The sequence below is a fragment of the Hemibagrus wyckioides genome, linkage group LG07, assembly GCF_019097595.1.
Source record: "Hemibagrus wyckioides isolate EC202008001 linkage group LG07, SWU_Hwy_1.0, whole genome shotgun sequence".
NCBI classification, from domain to species: Eukaryota; Metazoa; Chordata; class Actinopteri; order Siluriformes; family Bagridae; genus Hemibagrus; species Hemibagrus wyckioides.
In genome coordinates this window covers 26850713-26862790 of record NC_080716.1, presented here as the reverse complement: position 1 = coordinate 26862790, position 12078 = coordinate 26850713, and the positions used below count along the sequence as shown (strand labels likewise).

General features: G+C 34.7%; 2 protein-coding genes across 2 annotated transcripts; both read left to right on the top strand.

The window, feature by feature from the left end:
• Window positions 1-2791: 2791 nt before the first annotated feature.
• LOC131355679 (lactose-binding lectin l-2-like) lies at window positions 2792-5245 on the top strand. Its single transcript, XM_058394102.1, has 6 exons — window positions 2792-2924; window positions 3003-3072; window positions 3697-3797; window positions 4614-4748; window positions 4869-4977; window positions 5085-5245. Exons 2-6 carry the CDS (start codon window positions 3018-3020, stop codon window positions 5153-5155), a joined length of 471 nt encoding a protein of 156 aa, XP_058250085.1. The 5' UTR covers window positions 2792-2924; window positions 3003-3017; the 3' UTR covers window positions 5156-5245.
• Window positions 5246-9332: 4087 nt separating this feature from the next.
• Window positions 9333-10342, top strand: LOC131356665 (type-2 ice-structuring protein-like). The gene is made up of 4 exons (XM_058395816.1): window positions 9333-9413; window positions 9811-9945; window positions 10038-10146; window positions 10272-10342. Exons 1-4 carry the CDS (start codon window positions 9333-9335, stop codon window positions 10340-10342), a joined length of 396 nt encoding a protein of 131 aa, XP_058251799.1.
• Window positions 10343-12078: the final 1736 nt, after the last annotated feature.

Here is a 12078-nt window from a genome sequence, read left to right as displayed (position 1 = left end):
TCCTGTCTATTCTCTTCAGTCCTGTCCATGTCCCACTTCTTTGGCTAACCTCTTCCTCTGAATACTATCCTGAACTTTCTCATTCCACCACCAAGTCTCCTTATCTTCTTTCCTCCTTCCAGATGATACACCCAGCACCTTTCTTCCTGTCTCCCTGAACAATTCCCAGTCATCAGGCAGCACTACCTGCCCACCCAGAGCCTGCCTCAACTTCTGTCTAAATTCCTCACAACATTCCTCCTTTTTCACCTTCCACCACTTGGTTTTCTTCTCTATCTCTATCTTTGACCTCTTCTTACAGACCATCAAAGTCATCCTACACACCACCATCCTATGCTGTCTGGCTACACTCTCTCCCACTATCACTTTACAGTCACTAATCTCTTTCAGATTGCCTCTTCTTCATAGGATGTAGTCTACCTGTGTGCTCCTACCTCCACTCTTGTAAGTCACTCTATGCTCCTCCCTCTTCTGAAAATAAGTGTTAACCATAGCCATGTCCACTACCATCTGTCCTTCAAGGTTCCTTTCCTTAACTCCAAACTTGCCCATCACCTCCTCATCACCTGTGTTCCCCTCACCAACATGTCCATTAAAATCAGCTCCTATCACCATTCTCTCATCCATGGGAATACTCTCTACCACCTCATCTAATTCACTCCAGAATCTCTCTTTCTCCTCTAACTCACAACCTACCTGTGGGGCATAACCACTAACAACATTCAACATCACCCTTTCAACCTCTAACTTCAGACTCATCACCCTGTCTGACACTCTCTTCACCTCCAGAACATTCCTCACAAACTCTTCCTTCAGGACCACACCTACCCCATTTCTCTTACTATCCACACCATAATAAAAGAGCTTGAATCCTGCTCCTATACTACGAGCCTTGCTACCCTTCCACTTGGTCTCCTGTACACACAGTATATCCACGTTCCTTCTCTTCATCATATCAGCCAGCTCTCTACCTTTCCCTGTCATAGTACCAACATTCAGGGTTCCTATTCTCAGTCCTACACTCTTACCCTTCCTTTTCTGTCTCTGTCTACGCACTCTCCTCCCTCCTCTACTTCTTCGACCAACAGTAACCCAATTTCCACCAGCGCCCTGTAGGTCAACGGCGCCGATGAAATTCAGAGTACTGATAATTCGCATGGTTTAATTTGGCAATGTTTTATGCCGGATGCCCTTCCTGATGCAACCCTCTCTAGTTATCCGGGCATGGCACTGGCACAGAAGTCACTGGACTGTGATCCCATGGCTAGATTATAATAATAATAATAATAATAATAATAATAATAATAATAATTCTTCTTCTTCTTCTTCTTCTTCTTCTTCTTCTTCTTATTATTATTAATTATTATTACTATTATTATTATTTTTATTACGTGAAATAAAAAAAAAAAAACAAATTAAACAAATAAATAAGTTTATTTTCAGCTTTTATTTTGGAATTGCTATTGAGTGAATTTCCTACTGAGAACACCAAAAATTTATTTAATAGCTACTTGGATTTGTAGTTAAAATGATTCAGGTCTTTAGCTATTTTAAGCGAATTAAAAAGTGCAGAATAACATGCACATTTAATTTTCAATTCTCCCATTTTCCTATGCCAAGAATCAAACGGCAGCCACTTCATCTCTGGTTCTCCAAATTACTATTTCATTTGTCTGACTATTTTGAGATGCAAATATATTACACTTTAAAGTTTTAAGTAGGATATTTACAGAGTAGTTTCAGCTGATAACTTTGTCGAATGATCATGCTGATCACGTGAGCTGCTTCACTGAGACACTGGGCATTTAGCCAATAGGTTTTGTAACATAGTCATCACAAAGATGCTATAACTGTTTGTTTTCTCATTGTGGATGGAGACATTAACATGTGACACAGTGACCTTTGTAGCTTTATTGATACATAAGAGCATGGTAATGTTTCCTGTAGTTGGCACACTTATTCACTTATATTTCACAATAAGGGACTTTTGTTACTTAAGGTATGTTTATAATGATGAGGTGTTATGTTCATTTAGCTAGAAAATATTTGGCTTTCCAGGTTCCTTCTTTTCAAATTCAAATTCACATTCAAATTTTATTAGTCACATACATAATCGTACACTGTATGATATGCAGTGAAATGCTTACACGACTGTTTTGACCCTTGAAAAAGGAAAAGGAAAAGAAATAAAGACAGAACAAAAGACAAGGATAAAATATAAAAATACAGGTGACTGAGTGATGTGTGAAGGAGGAGGGAAATGGCATTGTTGTTTGAGCAGTTCAGGCGGTAGGCGAAACTGTAATGGATCCAGTGTGTGTGGTAGTGAAGCAATGATGAAGTCTCTGACCAGCCGTTCAAAGCACTTCATCACTACTGAGGTCAGGGCTAAAGGGCAGTAGTCGTTGAGGGAAGCAGGATGGGGTTTCTTCGGGACAGGAACAATGATGGACTCTTTGAAGCACGTGGGGATTGCCGACTGGGTTAAGGAGAGGTTGAATATGTCTGTTCACTCTCTTTCCACTAGACAATGGATTCTCAATCTTATGGACAATATGAATCCCTCCCTCTGAAAAACAAACCAAAAAACTTGAATGCTAGTATTAGTGTTATTGATTAGTGATTATGTTTACCCCTTTCACCATCAGCTACCATTAATCCATGCAGTTACAGCAACAGTAACACTGAAAATGTTCAATCGTTGACGTGTGAAAATTTCCAACTATTACCATGTCCTTGCATCTTCATTTAACTTTTTGTGTATGAAATAACCAGTGACTCAGTAAACTTATAAAGCTCATGTGATTTTTTATTTTTTTTTTCATTCCTTTTGGGAAAGAAGAAGTTTCTGTCAGTATCATTATATAAGCCGCACCACTTACCACAGTGTGTTACATGAAGTAAGAAGAGACTCCTGTTTAGATGTAAGTGAAAATTTGGTGAGGTATAAAATATTTAAATTCTTATTTCATTAACACATGAAATGCACATTATATTTTTAGTGCTTGAGGTGAGCTATGGCTCGTCAGACTGAAGCAGTGCTCCTTCTTATTCTGGCCACAGCAGCCTTTGGTAAGATTCTTAGCATTATTGAGTATGAAACTACAAATTACATTACATTACTTTTAGGTGTATGAGCACTTTGTGTAAAGTGATATTTTAGTTAGAATACTTTAGCTTTTTTTTTCACAGAAGAAATCATATTATTAGTAAAAATATGATTTGCTTCTTATTATGTGATAAGAGATTTTGATGAGATATAATTTTTTTGACATATATTTGGCATTTATTCCAGTAGTTTTGACATTTTTAAATAATGTATTTTAACAAATATATTTTGTTACCACCAGTTAATTCATTATATGGCCAAACGTTTGTGGACACCTGACCATCACACCTATTTGTGGCACTTTCCCAAAATCTTTCCACCAATTTGGAAGCACACAATTGTATAGCGTGCCTCTATGTTGTAGTGCTTCATTTAAAAGACGTAACGTGTAATATCATTAGTCATTTCCATGCTTGTTCTAATGTAATCTAATTCACTTGTTTTCTCTGTGTCTTTGTGTCTCACTCATTTTAAAATATATTGCTTTAGTAAATTGTGGCCATGAAATAAACCTTTAGAAAATTGTGTCCTCAAGATATCAATTCATGACCACATTAAAAATGTTTGTTTCTTTATTATTTATTAAGCGTCAGCGACATTCCATCTAAGATGTCCGTATGGCTGGAAGAAGTATGGCTATCGTTGCTTCCAATATCAGGCTACCAGACTAAACTGGAATTCGGCTGAGGTACAATTAATATTCATTTTAACTGTATTCACATTTGCTGCCTTTATCCAAGATGCTCCAAGAATGAGCAGCGTTATGAAAATCTTATTTGATTAGCTTATTGGTGAGAATGACTATGAACAGTAATACCACAGGACATACAGTTTTAAATATTTTTATAGAACACCAAATTTGAAATTTTTTGAGATTTAAAAAAAAAAATAATTATTAACACATTATTGATTCCAAAGGGAAATCAGAGCGTTCCAGAAACATGCTGAAAAGGCAAGGCATAAAATACACATAAGAGCTAAAGTAATAATCAAATAAAGACAACAAATAAGATCAAGTAAAATAAGATCAAGTTAAAATATTGAAATCTTGAAAATATTGAAAAATAAATATAATGTAAAAAAGTCAAAATAGAAAAAAAAGCATCAATAAAATATAAATACTAAAACTTCAGTATATAGTATGTATCATTTACATCTAAAGATATTCTAAGGTGCAATTTTAAGTACAGTAGAGTAAGAGTGCAGTTTGATGGCTGCAGGAAGAAATGACCTGCAAAAGTGTTCCTTCCTGCAGCAGAGCACGAGCGATCTGATTTCTTCTAATCCGCTAAAAATATGCTGGTTTTTGTAATGGCTACACTACATCACCCTTATCTGTGTGTGTGTGAATGTGTGTTCATGGTGCATGGCCTGGTGTCCCAGTGAGAATGTATTACTGCTTTTTTCTAACGTTGCTTGAATAGGCTCGGGATCCACCATGACTTATGCCTTATACCTGAGTTAATGTACATGAAAAACTCTTTTGTTGTTGTTGTTTTTTTAGCATCACTGTCAGAGTCTTGGTGGACACTTGGTCTCAATACACAATGAAATTGAATATCAGTGGGTTAAAGCTGTAATTCGTGCTCATGACCATAAGGAGAATCCAGCATGGATCGGCCTTTCTGACTGTCAGCAGGTTCGCTAAGTATCAAACAAGATTAATAAAATAGTAAATAAACATAGTCAGATGAAGAAACTCTCAGGTTTTATCAAATTATACAGCCTGTAATAAACTGTCCAATTTTCATCCCATCAGAAATATAGGTGGGTTTGGTCTGATGGCAACCCAGTGACTTTCACCAGGTGGAACCCAGGAGAACCAAATCATTGGTTCGGAGAGTGCTGTGTGCATATGAGTTTTGGCAGTAAGTAGATCTAGAAACTTCTTTTGTGGATGTGTTGTCTTTGGACTCTTTTCTAAATTCAGGTTTTGTGTGGCTTTTTCAAATTGATTTTTTGTCTGTGTCTGCAGGAAAGAAGAACTGGAATGACATCCACTGCCACAAGAAATATCCCTTTGTGTGTGCCAGAGGGCTTTGGTGAAATGCTCCCAGCCTCACCTCACCAATTATTATGAACTTTTATATAAAGTTTTTATTTTCACTGATGGATTTAACTGTGCAATTTACCATAATTTGAGCAATAAAAAAAAATCTTCAGGCATTAGTGTTTATGAAATTATTTTGAAATAAACTCTAAGAAAAGAGATTTCATCTAGACACCCCATGGAGCTTCTCAACTTTGTTAAATCACGCAACAAATGGTCTTCTCTTTGTAATTAGAGGATAATAGAGCAGGAAGACAGTGGTTTGCTACCAAACAAAACTCCCAGCCAACATATATTTTGTTTGGTCACAAATTTCACAATTTCCCTTTCTATTTCAACTGCATGTCAGTTGAAAACATCTCAGGTACAGTGTTGAGAATATTTCTTTCCCTCTTAGATGTTGTAAGGAAAATATCAAGGAATAAATTGCAGTGTTCATGCTCAAGGAAAAATGAAATAAAAATATGGAACAGGGGATGTGTGAAGAGGTATGTGTGTATAAGGGGCATAGGGTCAAAATCCAAAGAATTGTGAGAACACTACAAGGAAATTCATGAACTCCAAAACAAGGAAACTAAGATATGACATTATATTGACACATCATTTGCAATATAATTTTATAAGCTTGGCTTGGATAATGTCCCAGAAGGAAGAAAATTTATTTTTGATGCTCAATGTTATATTATAGTTATTGTGTTTTATTACAAATTACAGAGAATTTTAAAAGTTGGAATATTAAAAAAGGTGCCACAAGATTATAAACAAATATAAATATGTATAAATTATTCAATGAAATACAGTTTGTAAATATTGTAGTGTTTTGTCTGAATAAACAATTCAATTGAGCATGAATTTTATGAATTTATATATATATTTGTGATGCTGCATGCATACTATAAATCTACAGTCACTGTCATTTAACAAGGTAGATGAAATGCTTATGAACATAAAATAGAAGATAATATATTAAAGAAACTGATTATCTCAGCTTTGTACCTTCAGGTCTATGATCATGAGTTGTATTTTTCACACGGGGCAGGATTACTTAGTTTAATGGGTAAACGTGACAGTTTTGTTTACAACTGGGATTTTTTTTGGTATAATAAATATATGATTAAAGGTCAAAGGGTTGAAATTTTATGTCCAGTAAAGTTAATCTACAGTCTTTTAAGAAAAAAAAACATCCTCCTTCATTTCTATGTTTATATTTTTAGGGCCTTAATAAAAATTGGGTGGTCCAAACAAACTTCTATAAACAATAAAACCCCGGGTGACAACAAAATACACAACAGATTTCTTTTTCTTTTCTTTTTTTTCAGAAAGTAAAGCATCATTTTGAAACCAGGTGGGAAAGACATAAGTCCCTTCCTGCATCTGCAAACATAACGAGATTAACTAGCAGCCAGGTTTTCCTAATGAAATTCATAAGAGTAATTATTGATCAAGAAGTGTGACTACCTCTATAAGAGCAGGTGTTTTGGTAGTTTGATGTTGTTGAGCACCATCCATGGACATCAGCCATGATCTCAGGGAAGCAATTGTAGCTGCTCCTCAATTTGGAAAGGGTTATAAGACCATCTCCAATGAATTTGAAACTCACCATTGGACAGGGAGAATCACCAGTTACAAATGGACAGCCCTTCCAACAGCTGCCAGTCTTCCCAGAAAATTTCATTTGCCAGCATTTACATTTACATTTCTAGCATTTGGCAGACACTCTTATCCAGAGTGACGTACAAGAGCGCTTTGAACTGTTTATCAATGAATACATTAACACTGGTTCAATAGGTTACAAACTTAGGATACCATCAGCCTAAAACTGTGATTTTTTTTTAATTTTTTTTTTTATTCAACATACGGCACACAACAATGGAAAAAAGAAATAGGGAAAATAAGAGCTATAGCCTAAGTGCTTAAGTACAATTTAGTCTAAGATCAGACCATTTAATGCTCAGAGATCTAATGAAAACCCCAAGAACCACATAATGTGTCCTACTGGCCTCTATAAGCACATTTAATGCTGATGTTGACAAAAGTTCTGGAGAAATATCTTTCAGTCTGATCTGACCAACGTGGGCATATTTAGTCATCATGCACAGTTCTGTTTGGTAAAATAAAACAAACACAGCAAATCTGCACAAACACTCTGTACCAACTGGTGAAGGGTTGACCTAAAAAACTTGCAGTCATGGAAACAATGTTCAGCTCAACTTTATACCATAATACTCTTGAAAGAAATGTAAAGCCATCTGTCCAGCAGCTTAAGGTGATCCAAAATTGGGTCACACAATGGGTCAAAGATCCCAAACACACCAGCAAATTGATATCTGAATGACTGAGGAAGAAGAAAATTGAGGTGTTCAGAAATCAACATATTCAAATTTATTTTATTTTTTTTGTGACCTGAGGTTATTTGATTATTTATAAAAGTTGGTAAGGACCAACCAATCGTTATCTTGGCCCTAATAAATAAAAGTATAGAAATATATTTTCTTTTTCCCATGTCTGTATGTTATTTCCTTATCTAGTTACTAGGTAACTTTCTGTCATAACATTCAGTAATGCCAAATAAAGACAGTGATGTTTTAACACATGGATCCAAATGTTAACACCTTTAACACAAAGTCATGTGTTGACAATTTGTCTCACCATTGCCAATGGCTGTCTAGCGTCCATCTAAAGTCCAAATACTAACCAAATTTCTGGATCTAACCAGGAACTGTGAGGTAGCAATGCTCAAACAATTGCCCATTGTCCAAGCAAATCAGTGGGGACAATAACAAAAACTCTACCTCAACATGTCATCTCTGCCAAAACAACAGTGTCCTTGAACTTGTTTTAAGTGGAATTATGTTTATACAATAATCATTAACTATATTATTCAGATTTATTTTTTCAGTAGTGGTGGTGATAGTGGTTCACATTACTATATAAGCACCACCACTTCACCCATGTTTCATATCAAGCAAGAAGAATCTCCTGAATAGATGTAAGTTTAATGAACTTTTAAGCAGTGTTACCTGTTCCATGTTTATTCAATGAAAGTATATAATCAATGAATGGTTTTCTTTTAGTGCATGAAAAACTAGAGCTATGGCTCCTCAGACCCAAGTGGTGTTGCTTCTTATTCTCACCATCGCAGCAACAGCTTTTGGTAACTGTGATAAATATACATAAAGCTTTTTAAATCTGTCCACATGATCCATAAGTAGTGATAATAGTCTTATAGATTTATTAGATTTTATGTTATATTGTCTTTAATAGCTGTTTAAAAAATAATATGCAGAAGCATTTGCTAGTGAATCCCTTTTAAATTTTGCAACCTTACACTTTCATTCAAATTAACATTGATGGATAAATGTGCTAAAATAATCCTTTTTATTCTCTCTTTTTTTAAGCTGATGAGGGGAAAACTCTTCCAGGTAATGATGATATTAAAGCCTTGATAATAATTATTAAAAGAGTCCTTATAGCCACAAGTACTAACATGTCTCTTTTTTCTTGTTTTTCTGTTTTACTACATATGATTTTGATCTGCAAGTAAACGGTAATTAAAACCTGCACAAATCAGTAACATGACTTAAATAATCTCTAACTACTCACTCTTTAAATCTAAAATCATTATTTAGAAGTAGGATTTATATGTTTTCTTTGTATATCCCAGTTTGTTAAGCCAGAAAGTGGCCTAATATACTGAGGCCCAGAGTTAATACAGCAAGGTCTCTTACTGAGCATCTCATAAATTATTATGATGATATACACAATACCAGACTTCCTCTCATAACTCAATATGTTGTGTGAATGTCATTTTTACTATATGGCCTCCAGTTAATTATTTGGTAGAACAAGTTTTAAAAAAAATCCACTTTAATAATTGTGTGTAAAGGGACACAGGATAATGGCGGGTATTCTTCAGTACCAGTGACTGTGTGATTCTAATTCTTCTTATCTCTGTGTCTTTGTTCTTACTTGTTTTAAAATATGATAGATACCAGAAATGAAGTAAATTGAGGCCATGAAATAAACTTCTAGGAAATTTTTAACTTCACTGTATTAATTCATGGAATTCATGTTACCTCTGCAGTTCTGTCTAAAGTTTTTTGTTTATTTGTTTGTTTGTTTTTATTATTTATTTTTTACGAAGAGCCAGATGGACTCTATCAAGCCAAAAGCATGTGTCCAATTGGCTGGATGATGTACGGGAAGCGTTGCTTCAGGTATCAGGCTACCAGCATGAACTGGGAATCAGCTGAGGTATAATTCATTTCATTTCAACTGTATTCACATTTGCTATCTTTATCCAAGCATGAGCAGTGTTATGAAAATCTTATTTGATAAGCTCATGGGTGAGAGTGACTATGAACAGTAATACCTCTGGACAGAGGGTTTAAATATTTTATAGAACTTAAAATGGGGATCAGCTGATTTTTTTCTTTTTTACAAATAAGTGGAAATTACAGCATTCCAGCAACATACACAGAAGATTAGGAAAGATAAGGTATAAATACCCATGAGACTCAAATAAAGCTAAATATAAGTAAATATAAATATTAGACTATATAATAATAAGACTTGTCTTCATAACAAAATACAAAATTATGCATTATACCTGAGTTAATGGACATGAACTTTTTTTTGTGTTGTTTTTCAGAAACACTGTCAGAGTCTTGGTGGACACTTGGTCTCGATACACAATGAAAATGAATATCAACTGGTTAAGTTTCTTATTGGTGTTCACGAGCTCAAGCAGAAGCCAACATGGATCGGCCTTTCTGGCTGTCAGCAGGTTCGCTAAGTATCAAACATGATATAAAAATTAATCTTTTTATTAAATATTATAGCCTGTAATAGACTTAGCTACACTTTACTTTCTATCAGAACTTTAAGTGGGTTTGGTCTGATGACACCAAAGTGGCTTTCACCAAGTGGAACCCAGCAGAACCAAATCGTATGTTCGGAGAGTGCTGTGTGAATATAAACTCTGGCAGTAAGTAGAGCTAGAAACTTCTTTTGTGGCTGCATTGTGTTTAGACTATTTTCTAAATTCAGGTTTTGTGTGGCTTTTTAATGAAAATGACATTATCAAATCAATATTTTTTTCTGTGTCTGCAGTAAAAAAGGACTGGAGTGACATGCACTGCATAATGAAATATCCCTTTGTGTGTGCCAAAGAGTTTGAATGAAATGCTCTCAGCCTTACCTCTTTGTTTTGTGAAGCACCTCTAGTCCAGGAGGAACGTTGTTTCATTTTTCCATGTACTGCATCAGCTAAATATTGTTGAAATGACAATAAAGCTTTTTTGACTTTGATCAACTACTTCCAACTAATACAAAGTTTTTCTTTTCACTGAAGAATTTACAAAAATCTGACTGTGTACTAACCATAATTCAATCAATAAAAAAATCTAGCTAGACACCCTATAAGGCTTCTCTGTTTGTTCCTTTCATTTCATTAAATCACCCAACAAATGGTCTCTCCTTTATTAGACTTTTAAGAATTTTAGCGCAATTAGTCATCCAAGATCTGTGTTTCTTATAGGATGCATTGATTTGGTTTGTGTTTGAAGACAGCAGTTTGCTTCTAAACAAAACTCTCAACCAACAAACAATGTTTTGGCCCCAAATATGCCATATATGTAAATGTAAATGCAAATATAACATTTTTTATTTCCATTTTAACTGCTGTAGTTTAAGCCCCTGAACACATTAAATGCATTTCTCCTCAACTTTATTCATACAAAAACAAAGGAAAGGCCTTTCTGAGCAATAGTGACATGCCTGGCTCCACCCCTATACCATGAACCCATTTGAACTGAAAATCTCATATTTCCTAGGACAGGTGTATTCAACTAAAAATTCCAGACAATATGACCGAATGATGGCAACAGCTGCCTTTAATAATTAACCAACAGTTGATTCGTTCAAGTCACCAATATGAATTGGGAATATTTTGTTTTACAGTCGCACTTCATGTCACACCTTTTGACAGTCCGCATTGAACATTCTGCTCTTCTTGACATTTATTAATAAAATCATTGGTCATCATTTCTTTAATCAGAACAAAATTTCCTTAACATTTTCTCAGTGGCACACTGGCAGTCCTGGGATTTGAGCTTGTTGTCATATTGAGGTGATGCAGCTGGATGAAGTTGGATGGGGATGTGGTAGCTCAGTGGTAACTACTAGAACATGCAGCTTAAAAGGCAGGTTGTGTATGACTAGGATGTCAAGCAGAAAGTGTTTTTTTTTTAAGAAATGGAAATTGGCCTTGATAGTTTGGTTATATTTAAAGCTTAGATAATTCAAATATTTTACAATAAGCTTTTAGAATAAATCTGGGCATATATTTAGAGGCATGCTGTTCTCTTTCTGATTAAGCTGGTTTGTGGTTTGGCGGTGATGCACACCACCATATGATGATATCTGTTACTTTTGGCAATGTAGAGTTTATATCATTCACAATGGGTGGGATCAGATCACAACATCTTGATAAGGAGATTATAATCTTTACAGTAACATGTAATAATCTGAGGCAATAAAATGTAAGTAAAACTTATCTTATAGTAGTCTTTTAAAGGATCTGCAAAATTCATGGTCTAAAACAATGCATGTGATTAAAACAGGCTAAACATGATTCTTCTAAAAAAAAATAATAAAATAAAATAAAAAATCTATAACCATTGCAGAGGTTTATGGTAAAAAAAAAAAAAAAAAAAAAAAAAAAAACAGGAGATAGCTGTATAAGATTTAAGAACTCCAACACAAGGAAACTAAGATATAACATTATATTGACTCATCATTATTAATATGATTTTATATCTTGGTTTCCTTGTTCCTTGGAACCTGTGGATATCCCAGAAGGAAGAGACTCTATCTCTGCTATCAATATGGTTAAGGATATCTTATCATTACTCTTTAA